The sequence below is a fragment of the Trichosurus vulpecula genome, chromosome 2, assembly GCF_011100635.1.
Source record: "Trichosurus vulpecula isolate mTriVul1 chromosome 2, mTriVul1.pri, whole genome shotgun sequence".
NCBI classification, from domain to species: Eukaryota; Metazoa; Chordata; class Mammalia; order Diprotodontia; family Phalangeridae; genus Trichosurus; species Trichosurus vulpecula.
The window spans coordinates 117,536,568-117,554,809 of NC_050574.1; the positions used below are offsets into that span (position 1 = coordinate 117,536,568).

Genomic DNA, 18,242 nt, shown 5'->3' on the forward strand with positions numbered 1-18,242 from the left:
ACTAATTCTTAATCAGTGAAGCCTCATGAGTATTAGAAGCTTCATCTTCTAAATGTTACCCTTGGATCCCTGAGAAAAGCAGTAGTCAGGAATCCCTTTTGGCATACCAACCCTTAAACGTTAAGGAAAAGGCTCCAGAGGGGATGCCATACTTATGTGTTCTGAACGAAAGGCTGCCCATCATTTCAGCGGCCCCACTGTGGATGTTCTCCAGATTACAAATACCCTTCCTAAAATGTGGCTCCCAGCAGTGAACACAATACCCCAGACAGAGTCTAACGAGGGCAGAGTACTCCAGTTCTGGGTACCATGCCAATCTTGATGTAGCCTAAGATTAATTTAGCTTTCTTAGCTGTGATTCAACAACTGTTGACTCTTTTTTTTTTGGAGGCAATTGGGGTTAAATGGCTTGCCCAGGGCCACACAGCTAGTAAGCATCTGAGGCTGCATTTGAACTCAGGTCCTCCTGACTCCAAGGACCAGTGCTCTATCCACTTGTACCATCTAGCTGCCCCAGCACTGTTGACTCATATTGAGTGTGTAATCCACTAAAACCCTTCAGCTACTTTTTTTTTCAATCAAATTGCTAAGTAGCCACTAATTCACTTTGTATTTTTGAAAACTGATTTTATGAACTCAAGTAGAAGACTGTACATTTACCCTTAATAAGTCCCACCCATGTTCTAAACTATCTAAAGATCTTTTGGGGATCCTCACCCTATCGTACAGTGCCAAACCCTGTCATCCAGGAGAGAAGCCACCCCTCCCCTTTGGGAAACCAAGGCTTCCTGTCCAGTGAGGTGGCCAAACCTTCCATCTCAGGGTAACCTGCAAATTTCAGAAGGATGTAATCTATGCTTGTATCCAAGTCACTGATGACAATGTGAAACAGCACCAGACCTGGTTGAGATCCCTGGGTTACTCCCTTCCTTCAAGGCCCAGCTTAAACGCCACTGTTCCATGAAGGGAGTGAATGAGCACAGACTCACACAGCCCACTGTATCTAGCCAATTCCGGACCAAGTCATGTTTCACTTCTCATCCAATCACCCACCGTGGCCCCCTCTGCTTTGCTGCCATAGGGGTACCCTACTGGTCTCCCACTAGCTCTGGGAACAGCAACCAAGTAAATAAATAAAACTGTTTCCAGAAAGGGCATTTTAATCAATGTCCCAATGGTTCCACTCACCATCCCTGTGACTTCCCAGACTAGACCTTTCCTTGCCACTACATCTTTTATTCTCCCCTATTATAATTTCCTTGAGGACAGGATATCTCACTTTGGAGCGAGATGCCTTTGCAGTGCCTGGCACCTAGTAAGTACTTGATAAATATTTTGCCTTTGCTCATTCATGAAGATTTTCCTAACTTTTTTCCCTCCTTGCCCAAGGGGAAAGTGATCTCTCCACTTAGATTTCTCATAGTACTCTGACCGGACCTTTCCTTTAGTCAGCTCTTACTCTCTCGTAGTAGTTATTTGTATATATTTGTGTGTGTGTGTGTGTGTGTATATATATATATATATATAGTCTATATATATATTTGTATATTGTATACATACATATATTTGTTTATCATTCCTTCCATTAGAATGTAAATTGTTTGTTTTTTTTAAGATACTGAGTCTTAGTTATCTTGTTCTCTCTAATACGGAACAGAGTTTAGTAGATAGCAGGTGTTTAATAAATGCTTCTTAAATTAAGTCTTTTTTCCACCTGAGATTATTTCCAATCAATCCCATGTATCTCTTCTTTGTACATAGTTGTTCGCATGTTGTCCCCCTCGTTAGATTGTGAACTCTTTGAAGTCAAGAACTGTTTTTGCCTCTCTTTGTATCCCCAGTATGCAGCAAAGTGCCTGGCACAGAGTGGGTGCTTAATAGATACTTGTTGACTGCTGATTTGTCAACAAATTATGGAGAAGTCTATGACTATAGAAGCATATATACTATTTATATTTTCTTATATGTATTTATTTAGAAAATTTTAAAACTTTTTTTAAATGCTATAATTTTTTTGTCTTGTGGATTGCTTAAGATCCCTTTAATATTAATTCAATACTTCAAGGACACTCATGCGAGGAAATCTCATGAACTGGGGGCAGGGGGTGAAAACAGTGGAGAGAATTTGGATGACTATAAGAGAAAAAAATAGAGCCGATATAGTTGTGGTCTATATACTGTAATAAACGCCAACTGGACAAAAGGAAGAAACAGATGAGGAATTCAGGAAACAGGTAACAAATCTCATACAGAGTCATGATGTAGTAATGATTCGACTTCTTGTTTACCGAAAGTAAAAATTCCCTCTGCCAAAAGCAGAAAAACTAACAAATTCTTGAATTGCCTGAATAATCATTTCATTCTTGAAAAGAAGGAGGCTCTGATGATGATAAATAACATTGTTGCCATAGAGATGAGGGATAGCTTAGGAGGAAGTGACTACTTGATTTTAAAATTCATGATTCTGGAAAACAAGGTATAGTCTCACATCCTCCATTTGGAGAGAAAGAATTTCGATAAAGAATTTGTTCAGTCATTTCAGTCATATCTGACTCTTCATGACTCCATTTGGGGCTTTCTTAGCAAAAATAATGTTTTGTCATTTCCTTCTCCAACTCATTTTACAGATAAGGAAACTGAGGCAAACAGGTTAAGTGACTTGCCTGGGGTTACACAGCTAGTAAGTGTCTGAGGCTGGATTTGAACTCAGGTGTACAGACTCCAGGTCTGGCACCCTATTGACTAAGCCACCTAGGTATCCCACATAAAGACCCTTGCCTAAGATAGTCAGCCAACAAAGCGTGGGGCATTCTCAAAAATAAAATTCCAAAGGCAGGAAAAGAAATTATTCCAAACGAAGAAAAAAGGGGAGTAATTAAGGAGACTGACATAGATTCATAGGAAATTAATTCTTTGGTCAATTTAGATTTTTTTAAAGATGTGTATAAAAAATAAAAGCAAGGGATAGTAACTGAAGATACAAAGGAGTGGTAAGGTATTACAAGGTATTATAAGATTAACATCAGAGAAGCCAGAACTCAGAATAAGCCAAGCTCTGAGAAGAAAGCTAAAGCCAAGAGAGAGGGCTTTGGTAACTATTTTGAGAACAAGATGATGATTGAAGGGAGCCTAGGACCATCACTGTTCAAGGTGGATGGGAATCTGACCATAGATGGACAGAGAATCAGCAGAATTATTCAACTCTTATTATGTTTTTATTTGCTCTGACAGAAATAATCTGATTGGAAGAGGCAGAACAAAAGAGATTAATGGGGAGGTGAATCCAAGATGGAGTTCAAGAGATCAGGATATCCCAAGATAGTAAAGGAACTGGAAGATGGGATTGTTGGGTTGCTGTTGGTGATCTCTGAAAAATCTCAGAAGTGGGAAAAGTGTCATGAGACAATGGACAGGCAAAAGCTGTCCTCATTTCAAAAAGAGGGAAGAGGATGGAGTCTTAAAGTCATAGACTGATGAGCCTGACTTCCATTCCTAGCAAAATTGCAGGAAGTATTACTAAAGGTGAGTTATGTATGGGTTTTAGAAAGGGGAGTAGGAATCTCAAAGAGCTAGCATGACTTTATCAAAAATAGGTGACGTTAGACTAATTTTATTTCCTTTTTTGACAGGGCTACTAGACTTTTGATCGGAGAATGCCACAGACATAATAAACCTGGCATATAGAAGAGTCTCATTCTATTCCTATGGATAAGACATAGAGATATGGGCAAAAGGACAGTATATGCAGGTAGATTTGAATGACCTTTACCTAAAGAATAGTAGCTAATGGGTTGGTGTTGATTTGAGGGAAGACCAATGAAGTTTCCAAGGAATCTATTCTTGGTCTGCTGTTGCTTAATATTTTTATCAATGTCTTGTAGAAGGTATACATGGAACACCTGTTAAGTTTATAGATGGCAGGAAGCTGGAAGGGACAGCTAACTCTTGGGTGACAGAATTAGAGTGCAAAAACATTTGTACATGCTAGAAAGACAGGCTCTAATGATATTTAATCAGCTAGGATATAATAAAAAGAAGTATGAATGATAGGTAGATGGATAGATAGGTAGATGATAGCTAGATGAAGATAGATGACAGATAAATAGATGGTTAGGTAGATGGAAGGTAGGTAGATAATAGATAGCTAGATGGAAAGATAGATAGATAGATGATAGACATAGATAAGATGACAGATAGAATATCTATAGGCCTATGATTTCATTGGTGTAGGGAACTCCTGATATGGTGATTTGCTCCAACAATGTAGATTAGCAATTTGTCTACAACTTATAGTCTTAGAAAGCTGACTGGAGCATACAGAAGACAAACGACTTTATAATCACACAGACAGCATATGTCAGAGGTGATAGTTATTCATAATAAATAAAAAGAGTTTTGAGGTTAAAAAACCCAATTGCAAAACAAGAATGACTAGTGTTTATGGTTTACAAAGTACTTTACATAAGGTATCTAATTTTGTGCTGTAGGTACGCCATGAAGCATTAGTACAGGCATTATTATCCCCATTTTACAAATGAGGAAACTAAGGCTATATGATTTGCCCATGGCCTTGAAGCTAAGGGTCAGGAGAAGTATTTCTATGGAGGCTTCTCCTGACTCCAGCTCCAGGGTTTTTCCCACTAAGCTATGCTGCCTCCAAAGTACAAAATGGCAAAAATTGGACAAGACAACAGTTTTTGTGAAAAAGATCTTGAGTTCAATGTGAGTAATGATGGCAGTCAAAAAAAAAAAAGCTAAGACGATCTTAGGGCATGTTAAAAGGAACTGTGTTCAGAAGGAATCCTCCTGCGCTAGGAAAAATGGGCAGAAGTTGTGGAGAGGAAGATTTAGGCTCAATATATGGAAATTTCATCCTAACTGCCTAACAATTAGAGGTTTCCAAAAGGGGAATGAACGAATGTGTGGCCATGCCCAATCACTGAAAGGCTTGAAGCGGAAGCTAGAGGACCACTGCTTGTATGTACAGAGGATTCCTGTGATACTGGCTGGATCTGACACCCTCCGAAGGTTCTTTCATCTCAGCTGCCAGATTATTTCCTTGGTGTTGCCACTACTCCCACCTTGGTATTGATGCCAAACCTCTTATTTCTTCATGAATTGCTATGACCAAAGACCTTGATGCCCTGGTGTCCACACTTAGCTAGGTCAGCCTTTGGACAACAGGCATGGGCAGGAGCAGGACTCCAAAGTCTTTCTACCTTCGGAGAACCTAGTAGACCTTGTACAGTGTAGAGATGGACGCTGTGGTCAAGTCTATCCATGATAAAGTAAAAATGAAGACTCATTGACAGAATATGGGGTATTCATGAATATGAATCCTTGTTTATATGTTGTAACATGTGATAACTATGCTTGAAACTTATCTAAGTGAGGGACTAGACTGAAAAAATGACAGGGGCAGTGGGGTGGCCACATCACCTTCAGGATGCCACATGTAAGCAGCTGTTTTGAACCTGTACCTAACTACTATACATAACCGCTTTTTAAAAGTTAACCTGGAGGTCCCTATGGCTCCTTTGTATTAGATGACCTACTCTGGCCTACTTCTTACTGCTAAAAAGCCTTCCCTGATCTACCCCAGCTTAAAGAGCTCTCTCTTTTCTCAGAGTTTGCATAATATTGAGTTCCACTTTTTTTTGGCAAGACAATTGGGGTTAAGCCACTTGCCCAGGGTCACACAGCTACTAAGTGTCAAGTGTCTGAGGCCAGATTTGAACTCAGGTCCTTCTGATTCTAGGGCTGGTCCTCTATTCACTGTGCCACCTAGCTGCCCTAAGTGTTTAAAAGCCTATTTTACATCCTGGCTCATACTAGAGCTAACTAACCAAGTTCATGTCTATACCCTTACTATCCTACTCCTATATACTTACTACCCTACTAAATTGTAAACTCCTTGAGGGTTGAGATAGATGGATAGGGAGAGAGAGAGAGAGAGAGAGAGAGAGAGAGAGAGAGAGAGAGAGAGAGAGAGAGAAGAGAGAAGAGAGGAAGCAGAAAAAGAAAGAAAAAAGAAAGAAAAAGAGAAGGAAAGAAAGAGAGGGAGGGAGGGAGAGGAAGGAGAAAGAAAGGATGAATAAAGAGGAAAAAAAGAAAGAAAGAGGAAGAAAGAGAGGGGGAGGGAGGGAAAGGGAGAGAGAAAGAGAGAGAGAGAACACAAGCATTTATTAAGCATTTACTATGTGTCAGGCACTGTGCTAAGACCTGGAGGTACAAATACAAGCCAACAAGACAGTCCTTCCCCTCGAGGAGCTTACACTCTAATGGAAGAAGACAACAATAATGGGGAGCTGGGAAACTGGAGGAGGAGCAGTAGTGAAGAAAGGGGAACAAGGCTGCTGATGAGGAGGAGGTGAAGAAATCCAGAGAGTAAGGAGTGGAGTCAGCAGTGAAGTAAGCATGGCCTGGGCACCTCATGAAATGGTGGACTGGGCCAGAGACTCACCAATCAGAAGAGAGAGCCGCAAGCTGGAGGCATCCCCAGGGTGAGAAGGCTGCTGGCAGGGAGGTGGAGAAGTCCGGAGAGGGAGGAGTGGACTTTATCTTACTAGTCTCCACCTCCCCCTCAGTGCCAAAGGTGCCTCTGTGCACACAGCTGTTTAATGGAGAGCTCACAGATTCAAAGGGTATTAGAACAGATGGAACCTTAGAATATAGACTGTTAGAACACAGAATGTCAGAACTGGAAAAGAGCATAGAACAAAGAACGTTAGAGCTGGGAGAGACCCTCCTTTGTACTTTATCTCTCTCTCTGTCTCGCATTATAGTTATTTGTGTACACTTCTTTCCCATTGGATTGTAAGTTCTTTCAGAACAGGGTCTATGCCATATTTATCTTTGTATACCCAATGCTGAGCAAAGAGTTTTGTATATAATCTAATATAGAATGTTAGAACTTGAAGGGATCTTAGACCACAGAATGTTAGAACACTGAATACCCAGTGTTAGAGCTGGAAGGGACCTTAGAACATGGAATGTCAGAGCTGGGAGGTGGGGGGTAGGTGGAGCGTAGAATAGAGAGTGTCAGAGCTGGGAGAGACCTTAGAATAGAGAATGTCAGAGCTGGGAGGGGCTTTAGAACCCAAAATGTCTGAACTGGGAGGGACCTTAGAACAGAGAATGTCAGAGCTGGGCAGGGATTTAGAACCCAAAATTTCTGAGCTGGGAGGAACCTTAGAATGCAGAATGTCAGAGCTGGGAGGGGCTTTAGAACCTACAACGTCTGAGCTGGGAGGGACCTTAGAACACAGAATGTCAGAGTGGGAGGGTCTTTAGAACACAGACTATCAGAGCTAGGAGGGACTTTAGAACATAGGCTATGAGAACTGGGAGGAACCTTAGAACATAGAATACGAGAACTGGAAGGAACCTTAGATCATAGAATATCAGAACCATAAGGGAGTTTAGACATCATTTAGCCCAACCTCCTCATTTCAAAGGTGAGAAAAAGGAGACCTAGGGAAATGATTTGCCCCAAATCACATAGTGAGTTAGAGGGCCTGTCTCCTAACTCCCTGCCCAGTATTTCTCTCACTAAACCACACAAGCCCCCACCATGGCTGGAGCCTGTCAAGGCCACATCCATTTCTGCCAATGGCTCTAGTTTTCCCAGGCCCCTTGCAGTGGGATTTTTGCCCCAGGTCCTAACAGGGAGTGTGGGATGGGTGCTGACCTTCTCTATTTTGGAGAGAGAGACTTCAATCAAAATGCTGAACTTCTTAACAGCTGCTAGGCCCTTTAGCAAGGTGATGATCCATTTGTCTATGTTTTTCCCCAGGGGCCAAGATACCCAGTCGATCATCCTAAAAGAATTAGGAGAGTTTAAATTAAAAGGAAAGAAAAAAAGACACAGATCAGTGGTTGGATATCATCTAGATAGCCATCTACTTTGTCTACGGTTAGTTCCAACTACACGGCCAGCCCAAGATGTTAAAGGTCATTGGTCTAGATTGACCCCTTACATCCTCTCCTGCAGCCGGGCCATTCCATCCCTTTCCACCGCCCCCAAACCCTGAACTCCAGAGTCCAGGCCCACTGAAGAGGTCACACCACGCCCCACTATTGCCAACTCCTCACCATGCCAGGTCCCAATCTTCCAGGTCACTGCCCTGAGAGAGGCTTGGTCATCCCAATACATGCTCTTAGCCCCCAGGAAACCAGTTCTGCAGCATGATACAGTAGAGAGACCATGAGACTGGAGGCCAAAGGCTGGGGTTAGAATCCTGGTTCCAGTACTGACTTAACTATGGGATCTTGGGCAAATCAACTAACCCACTCTGAGCCCTAGCTTCCTCATCTGTAAAATGGAACAATCCCTAAAAGAGGTGATAGGAAGGCAGCACTTTATAAACTAAGCAAATGTGCGCTACTGCTAATATTACCATTGGGGTCATCACAGACAGTATCAAGCTTGTGGCACCTCATAGCTGGGGCCTTCCCTGATCCCCCAAAGAGAAGGGAGCTCCCTTCCCTTCCATTTCACACAGCACTGTGTCATACTTTATCTTATTCTCCCCTAGTACCCAACAGTGCTCTGCATACAGCAGGCACTTAATAATGCTTAGTCTGCCTTCAATCACACTTATCTGTGTCCTGCCTTATCTCCCATAGTGGGCTGTGAGCTGCTTGAAGGCAGGGTTAGTGTATAAATCATCTTTAAACCTCTCATATCTTCATGCACAAGAAAATACTAGATTAGGAGTCAGAGGACCTGACCTCTAGTCTTGGCTCAGCCATTAACTCACTGTGCAGCCTTGGGCAAGCTGCTTCCCCTCTCTGGGCATCAGTTTCTTCTTGTGTAAATTGTGAGAGGTTGGACTAGTAGATTTTTTAAAAAATAAATTTGTATTAATGTCTTTTGTTTTCACGTCACCTTCGTTTCCCATTTTCTCATTTCCCTCCCCCCTTCCCAGAGCGCCATCCCTTATAATTAAGAATAAAAGAGGGAAAGAAAAAGTTTGGCAAAAGTAATTGACATGTCAAAAATGTCTTATGTTAGAGGCACTGTTCCACACCCACGGTCCCCCGCCTCTGCAAAGAAGTAGGGGGGAGGGGGGAGAGTGGAAATGCCTTCTTATATCTCTTCTTTGGGGCCAAGCATTGTCATTTATAATGGAGCAGCATTCAAATCTTGTCCTGTTGTTCTTCCTTCATTTATATAATCATTATGTATATTGTTTTCTTTATTTATTTTATTTTCCATCAGCTCATAAGCTAGTTGATATCTAAGGCCCCTTTTATCCCTAAAATTCTATGATCTAATTATTTCAGCACAGGGATTAGCACATAGTAGGAGCTCTCTATATATACATATATATAAATAAGATGCACCAATTGTTAGAGATGAAAAGGATCTTAGAGATCATCTGGTTCCGGGATTCTTAACCTGGGGCTCATGACCTATGGTTTAAAAACTTTAAAAACATATAATAAATATATTTGTTTAAATATATTAAAATACAAATTTTTTTTAAAAATAAACTATTTAAAATTAAATGTTTTATATATTTCAATGTGGTTGGTTTCCTTTGTAATCCTATGTATCTTATTTTATGCATTAAAAAAATGATTGTAGTATATATGTGTATATATACACACATATATATTTGTGTCTAATGGTAGTCATCTATGAGGAGTGGAGGAAAGAAAAAAAAAAGAAATGTACATGATAATTTTATTGTATATTTGAAAGGAATAGCAAGTTGTGCCTAGCAGATTTGCAGTTTCATGTATAATCATCTTTTTATTGTATGACATTATGGAAATGCTTATTTTATTCTATAAATTAAAAAGAAAATTAAAAAAAGAAAAAAATGATTGTGAGAAGGGGTCCATAGGTTTCTCTGCTAAAGGGATCTATGACAAGAAAAAGTTAAGAATTCATTTTACAGATGAGGAAGCTGAGGCCCATAGAGGCGAAGGGACCAGTCCATCCTCAACCGGAGAGTTAGACCAGAACCCAGGGTTCCTGACTCCCAATCCAGAATGTTTTCCTTTATATCACATACTCCGCCTTTTTTCCTGTTTGAACAAATAAAATAGCTTTTCACTAAATATTTGTGGACCAATGGACTAACAGTATAAGAAGTCATTTTGATTCTTTTTCTCCCCAGACAGAACACAAGCTCCCTGAGGGTACAGACAATTTGTTTTATTTGGCTTGTTCAAAGCAGTTGTTCAAGACCAATGGGACTTCTGGAGAGTTGGTACAGGGCCTGGAAAGAATACTGGATTTAGAATCAAGGGGCCTGGGTTCAAATCTTGGCTCTGCTACTTAACAGCTTGTGTCACCATTGGCCAAGTGTTATTTAACCTCCATGGCCTCAGTTTCCATTTGCAAAAAGTGGGGGCCAGACTAGATGACCCTGAGGTCCCTTTCAGCTCTAAATCTACGATCCTAAATGAGCTGCTTCTTGCCCTAGTGACTATCTCAACACTGGAGGTATTCAAGCAAAGGCCAGAAGACCACCTCTCTAGAAGACATTCCTTCCTTGGGTAAGAGGCAGGACTAGATGGCCTCTGAGGTCCCTTTCAGCTATGAAGTTCTATTATTTTAAGATTCTAAGTTTCAAGACTCCGTGTATCACTTTGTATATTTTTTAATACAATTATACGTGAGCACAGTATTTCCCTGACAGAATGTGAGCTCCTAGAGGGAAGCATTTATTTCATTTTTTTTTAATCTCCAGAGCCTATCACGGGGCTTGGCCCACAGTAGGCGCTGAGTAAATACTTATTGACTGTCTACGCTTTTAAGTCTATCAATACGTTTCCAAGAGTCCATCACTTTTAAAGTTCCTAATTACAACAACTCACATGCCCATGGTACTTCAAAATCTGCAAAGTCTTGTTTTGTTTTGTTTTTCTAAGATTCTCTAAGTTTGTAAGATTCCAAAAATCTACAAGTTTGTTTCTAACGGACAATGAATGTTTCTAATGTCCCACAAGTTCATACGTGCTTCCAAGATTCTACAGACAGGTAGCAAACAGGGCCTCACCTTACTCTGTCCCTACCTGCTTCTTCCTTCCCTTCATACCCAAAGCCCCTTGATAGGGTTCATTTCTGCTAACCAGAGGCAGACACGGCCGCTAAGGGAGAGGACCCTAAGCCAGATCTGGGCCTGAGCCCAGCCTCAGACACTGGCTCTGACTCACTACCCCTCATCTCTCCTTCGCCCATGCTGACTTCCCCCTTCTCTCCATTCCTTGTTCTCATCTCGGGGCAGTCTGGCTTGACTTTGAACCCCTGCCAGTAGCTTTTAATGCATTTTCTCAAACTTTGCCTCTCAGCCCCTGAGCATCCTTAATTACTTTTCCAGGGGAATAGAAGAGAAGGGGAGGGAGATCACTCTACTTCCCCAGAGGAATTTCCCCTGAGCAATCTACTCATTTCGCCTCTCTCTGGCATCCAGAAGAAGAGGGGCTGCTAAGCCGGGGCTTCTAATTTTAGCCCTGCCAGCTCTTAGATAAAGTTCAGGATGGAACCAAGCTTGGGCAGTCCCTGGAGCCCCATCAGGGGAATGAAGACTCAGCATCTACCATCAATCCTTGCAGGGTCAGGTACATGTGCCTCCACTCTACATCGGGAGGTCCCCATCCCTACTTAGGCCCCAGTTTGAAGGAGGAGTAGGGAGAAAGAGAGGATGAATTTTAGTAAGGACACTGATGAGCACATGTTTGGGAGAATGACCAGGATGGGGAGGGGCCATGACTGTACTACATCAGGACCAGTCCTATGGGATGTCAAAGCTAAAGATGAGAAGGTGTGGAAGAAGATGTGGAGAGGGACATACTGGGATCTGAAGAGCTGCTGTGTGGAGCAGATTTATTTCTGCTTGGCCTTTGAGGCGGGCGGGGGGGGGGGGGCGGGGGCACAAAGCTTTTAGACTATAAGCTCCATGAGAGCAAGGGCCACACTGTGCATAATAGAGAAGGCAATGCAAACGAACTACGAACGCAAAATTGCAGGAGCCCTTGTGACTAACCTTACCAAAGACATCTTCTCTCCCACTCTAAGGTTAGTTGTAACCAGATTATAAAAGCAAAACTAACACTGGTTTCCGGGTTAGTGTTTGCTAAACTGGTTCTCCTAGCGCAGAAGGGACTGAGAACAAGAGAGTATGAGATAGGCAGGGGAGGTCTCTCTGTGGCAGAGCAATGAGGCTCTGAGGATTCTGTTGCCCCAGGGGGCTTTTTCTGGGCTCTGCATTGTAAGACCATACTGAGGACTTAGGCACTAAACAGTCCCAAATGCTAGGGAGGATTCTTTGTTCCACGGTACGCCACAGCTATGGTCTTGACTCTTGTGAGTCCTTTCCTATTTTTCAGGGTGTGCCAGTCATAGTCTGAGGACCCAAAAGCCTACCATGGTGTTCTTCACATAGCAGGTGATTAATAAATGTTTGCTGAATTTAACAAAATGGAACTAAAACCAGTGGCAGTTGCAGGGAGACAGATTTCAATCGATGCAAAGAACTTCACAATAATCAGAGACGGCTGAGATAGCCAGCTCCCTGTCTTTGGAAGGGTTCAAGCAAACCCTTCCTCCCTAACCCTATTCCCCTTATCAATAATGACGCTGTAAATCAGATTTTGCATGGGGAGAAAGAATGAGCTAGGTGACCTCTGACATCTCTTCTGACTTGATGATTCTATGAGAGGACCAGGTTAGAAGAGAAAAACAGCCAGGGGCAGGGGGTGGGTGCTTGACTATGAGTTGGGGTGTAGTGGAACCATTCTGGCATTCAAGGCCCTTCAGAGCTTAGCCTTTCTAGATTCATCCCCAGCATTTCCCCTCATACATTTCAGCTGAACTAGACTATTTGCGATTCCCCAAACGCATCCTGGCCTTTCCTACCTCCCTGCTTTTGCTCACATCATTCCATATTTCCTCTATCTCTATTTATTAAAAAACCTAACTATCCATGGAGAACCTGCTTTGATTCTGCGGTGTAGAAGTCAAGAGTCAGGGAGATATCTGGGTACAAATCTGACCTCCAAGACTCCCTAGCTGTGCTACCATGGGCAAGCCATAAAGTCTTTCATCTTCTGTTTCTTTCTCCGTAAAATAGTGATAATGCTATCTGGAGTACCCATAACCCTGGCTTATGAGGGTCAAATTATATAATGCATATAACTAAATAGCTCCTCTTCCTCTTACCCCACCAGAAGTGAGCCCTCCCTCCTGCATACCTCTACAATCTATCTCATTTAATCCTTATCACAAAAACCCCGGGGAGTAGGTGCTATTATTATCCTCATGACTTGCCCAGGGTCTCACAGAGGTGGTACCTGACCCACTGGATGGGGTGATCTGTGGGATGGGCTGGGTCTCTATCCAGTATGCCATGCTCCTTCATAGAAATATAAAAGATATCACAGGGGAAAAAAATCAGAAGGTATCTTTCGAAATATAGCTACCAGAAGAATTTCTAACCAAACAAAGAAGCGAGGAGATCACAAAAGACAGTCTCAATGGCATAAAATTAAAAAAGCTTTTGCATGAATCTAATTAAAGCAGCTAAAATAAAAAGAGAAATCACCAAGTGGAGAAAAAACACAATTTTGTATCAAATGTTACTGACAAAAGTCTGATATCAAAAGAGAATCAACACAAATAAGTAAGATGAAGAAACATTCTCCAGAAGATAAATACTCAAAGGATATGTCTCAGTTTTCAAAAGAAGAAATTCAAGCTATATGACCACATTTTTTTAAATGATCCAAATCACTGATCATAAGAGAAATGCAAATTAGAACAATTCTGTGGTTTTGCCTCACTTGGCAAATTGCCAAAGAAAAAATGCCAACAGTCAATATGGGAGGTAGCTGGGAGGTGGGGGTGTGGGGCGGGGGGTGCTGTAGGAAGACTTTACTGTTGGTGGAGTTGGGAATTGGTCCAATCATTCTGGAAAATAATTTTAAAATATGCAAGAAAAAATGGCTAACCCAATGCTCCCACTGCAAGACACATACCCCAAGGAGATCAAAGGCAGAAAAGAAAGGTCCCCTGGACACCAAGATTAAAAAATATTGAACGCTTCATAAATTTGTATGTCATCACTGCCCAGGGACCATGCTTTTCTCCTCTTGGTTGTTCTAGTTGTAATATATGTGTTATGGCAGTTATCTGATCTTTCTGTTCTGCTCAAGAAAGAGGAAAAATACAGAGTCCAGGACAAGGAGATCTAAGGTCTTTCTTGTTAATAGGCAGAAAACTGTCAGACATGAGTTTTAGGGCAAATAGTCAGCTGCAGAACAAATGTTAAGTTTTAAGTACTAAGGGGCTATGTGAGAATTATTAGTGAGAGGAAGAGTCAACAAATTTTCTTTAAAACAGGAAAAATTAAGAAATGACTTTTAATAACTGAAGTTTAAGGAGAGATGTATCAGATTGTACCTTGGTGGGGTTTTTAAAATTCAAATCCTACATATATACTTCATTATCATTTTGAAAATGTTATGCAAAGGTGAGTCATCAGTGACTATTTTTATAAGACATTTGGTAGAAAATTACAATATGTAATCTTTAGTTCAAGTTCTATACAAGGAGTGGGGAACCTGTGGCCTCAAGGTCATATGTGGCCCTCTAGGTCCTCAAGTGCGGCACTTTGACGGAATCCAAACCGCACAGAATAAATCCTCTTAATAAAAGGTTAGAGGGTTTCATTTAAGGACCTAGAGGGCCACATGTGGCCTTGAGGCTGCAGGTTCCCCAGCCCTGTTCTATACCCATGCAGGAAGCTTGGCCATATGTGGGTGCCTGTGTTGGCAGCCTAGATGACTGCCTCAGGACAATGGCTAAGAAGGAACTAAAGAAGTCTTTGAGGGATTTTTTTTAAGCCTCTGAACCCAAGCTTTGTACTTGCAATTACAAACCTCACAAGCTCATTAGCCTGGAGGAGGGTAGACCCTAAAGAGTAACTGAGATGGGGAATAGAAAGGAGGGATCAGGAAAAGCCTAGTACTCTTCCTTAGAGTCACAGAGCTTAAGGGAATCTCAGAAAGCATCTAGTTTAACTCCTATCTAAAGAGGAATTTCTAAATTATCCCTGAGAAGTAGCCACCTCTCTTCTGCTTGAAGGCCTTGAGAAGCAGTAGTCTCATGACTCTATGAAGCAGTCCATTCTATACTAGGAAGGCGCTAGAGAAGGCAAGGGCCCCCAAACTTCAGAATCTAGTCTTAGCTAAGCTCGGGCCAGCGAGTAGTCCTGTATCACATACTGGCCTCACACTAGAAGGGCACAATAGAATCATGGACCCCAAGAGTGTTAGTACTAGAACAGACCTTAAGGATCATCTGGTGTCAACTCATTTTACAGAAGGGGAAACTGAGTCCTAGAGAAGAAAAGTGACTTGCCCAAGGTTATACAACCAGTAAGTGACAGAGTTGTGAATAGTACCTGGTTCTCCTGAACCCAGGTAGCTGGGGCTACCTGCCAAGAGGAAAAAAACCCTGCCCTCCTGTTTGTCTTCTCCCCTGCCCCCACCCCCTACCAAAGCTCAGAAAGCCCTCTCTGTTCCTCAGTGTTGATGAAGCACCCCTCTTCCCTGCTACTGTCTCCTACCTGCTGATAGCTGTCATCATCTGAGCATCTGTGATGCTATCATCATTCGTGAGGTTTCTGATCACCCCGTCCATAAGCTCTAGAGGCACATACTGGACGACGCTGGCCAGGGCATTGGAGGGTGGCTCCTGCTCCTCTGGGGAACAAGGCAGAAATCAGAGCTAAATGAGGCTGAGGCAAAGACATCCACCCAGCTCCCTCCCTGCTCCCATTCCTCATCCAGCTGCTTTCCCTGCCTCCATCCCCCACCCAGCTCCCTCCCTGCCCCCCTCCCTGTCCCCTATCCTGCTCCCTCCCTGCCTCCATGCCCCACCCTGCTTCCCAACCCCCACTGACAGAAAAGAGAGAATGGCAAGGCAAGCTAGGAGGAGTGTAAGCTCCTTGAGGATGAGGACCCCTTTCCATTTCTGTCTTTGGAGCCTTCTCCCCTAATTCAGTGAATGCCTCACATGCAGTACCTACTTAACAAATGCTAATTAGATTGAATTAAAAGGTGCCTGGCATCTACAGTAACCTCCTCCTTCAAGAGGATCTAGGCTACAAACCCAATGTCTCCCCCTACCCTTCCCACCAACTATAGTGCAGTCACATACATATAAACAGAGCTTAATCAGGGTTACAGGATGATGGAGTTTAAAGGAATCCTGAAACAGAATGTCAGGGCTCAGGGGGCCCTTAGAACAGAGAAATGTCAGAACTGGGAGGACCCTTAGAACAAGGAATATTGGAGCCGGGAGGAGACTTAGAACATAGAATATTGGAGCTGGGAGAGCCCTTAGAATATGGAATATTAGAGCTGGGAGGGGCCTTAGAACATGGGATATTAGAGCTGGGAGGGGCCTTAGAACATGGAATATTGGAGCTGGGAGGGGCCTTAGAATATAGAATATTAGAGCTGGGAGGGGCCTTAGAACATGGAATATTAGAGCTGGGAGGGACCTTAGAACATTGAATATTGGAGCCAGGGGGGGCCTTGGAACATAAAATTTCAGAGCTGAAAGGGATCTTTGAGGTCATCTAATCCAGCTTAATAGAGGAAGCTCTCACAGCACTGAAGCACTTATTCATGTACTGAAGTTTATCTTCCAGGCCTCCAGCTTCTTCCCTCTAAAAGGATACAGGGCACCTTGCTAACTGTCAAACATGCAAATCAGTTATTACATAAGCAGCCGTGGGGAGGCGGGGTAGAGGAGAAAGCTTTGTGTTTGGAACCAAGAGACCTGGGATGGAGAGATGCACCTGCAGCTGGGAAGACCTGAGTTTGAATCCCACCTCAGGTGCTCACTAGCTATGTGACCCTCAACCTGTCAGCCTCTCAGGGCCTATTTTCTCATCGGTGGCCTCTGAGGCCTCTCCCAGCTCTAACTCCATGATCTGTAACTTCTGAAACTTCTGTATTCTCATCTGTAAGGCGGGAACAATCGCCCTTGCACAGGCTAGAAGCGGCTGTCACTGGGTACGAGCACAGGGCCTGCCATATTTCCATCTCATCGATGGAGGGCTGAGAGCCAGACCTGAGGGGCATCTATAGAGGGCGGGCCCTGGTGAACAGAGGACGTGGTTGGGGGATGACTTGGACAGGTATGAAGGGCTTAAGCAGGCCTTCGAGGGAGGGAACCAAAGAGAAATTTTACCTACCTCTAAATTAATAACAATAATAATAGCTCACATTTCTATAATGCTTTAAGGTTTGCAAAGCACTCTGCGTGTGTTATCTTATTTGATCCACACGACAACGCCAGGAGATAGGTACTGTTGTTATCCCCATCTTACAGAGGAGGAAACTGAGCTAGTCGGGTTCTGAGGCAGAATTCCAACTCCTTTTCCTGACTGCAAGTGCGACACTCTGCCTACCTGCCTCACAATTGCAGAGAAAACAAACCCCAGGGGTGTAGATGAGGGGGAAGTGGACTGTGGAAGTGGGGGAAGCGTGAGGATATGCTTTAAGATGATGTGTCTGTATAGTGAACACACACACATACACACACACACACACACACACACACACACACACACTCCGCAGACACAGAAAGGGCTGCTACTCCTTGAAATCAGTCAGCAAATTGAGTATCTTTGCATATGCTTGCATAGCCGCCTGTTTGTATGGGATTAGGTTTTGCACATGTGTGTTGAACTTCTATTTGTATGTGGTGTGTGTTTATCTTCGTGCTTACCTTTCTTTGCTTAGAATGATGCTTAGAACAACGCCAACACACAGTAAAAACTTAATAAAGGTTGGCCGACATAGTTTGACTTGAGTGGATTATGTAACATGTGTGTGTGCGTGCATGTGTGTGTGTGTGTGTGTGTGTGTGTGTGCACTCGTGCACGTGACCCTCAATTTGCATGTGCTATACGTGCATGCAGGTGTCCTATCGGTGTTCTGCCTACACATGAGTTCTACTGGGGCCTGCCTCCCTCTATGTCCACGTCAGACTGTATGTACCATGAGCAGCAGACACTGACCAACAGGCAATGGGGACAGGCCAGAGCCTGGGCCTGTGTCTTTATTCATGAGCCTTCCACCATTTGAGACAGCAGAGGCCAGAGGCTTTGCCGGCTGAATAATTCAGATTGACTCTACTTTGTCAGGAATACCAAGATGACCGTGGCAATTTCAGGCACTTCTCCCTCACAATAATCCTGTGAGTCGGACAG

The 18,242-nt window shown here is 43.0% G+C and overlaps 1 protein-coding gene and 1 non-coding gene across 2 annotated transcripts in view; both read right to left on the minus strand.

The window, feature by feature from the left end:
- USP35 (ubiquitin specific peptidase 35) overlaps window positions 1–18,242 on the minus strand; it is a 54,368-nt gene that overhangs the window by 33,757 nt on the left and 2,369 nt on the right. The window contains exons 2-3 of the mRNA XM_036746372.1: window positions 15,585–15,720; window positions 7,691–7,820 (exon numbers count right to left, since the gene is read on the minus strand). Coding sequence (XP_036602267.1) covers window positions 7,691–7,820; window positions 15,585–15,720 — 266 coding nt within the window. The remainder of the gene's footprint in view (window positions 1–7,690; window positions 7,821–15,584; window positions 15,721–18,242) is intronic.
- LOC118840535 lies at window positions 14,043–14,147 on the minus strand. The gene has a single exon (XR_005009717.1). It is a non-coding gene; the product is annotated as a U6 spliceosomal RNA (small nuclear RNA).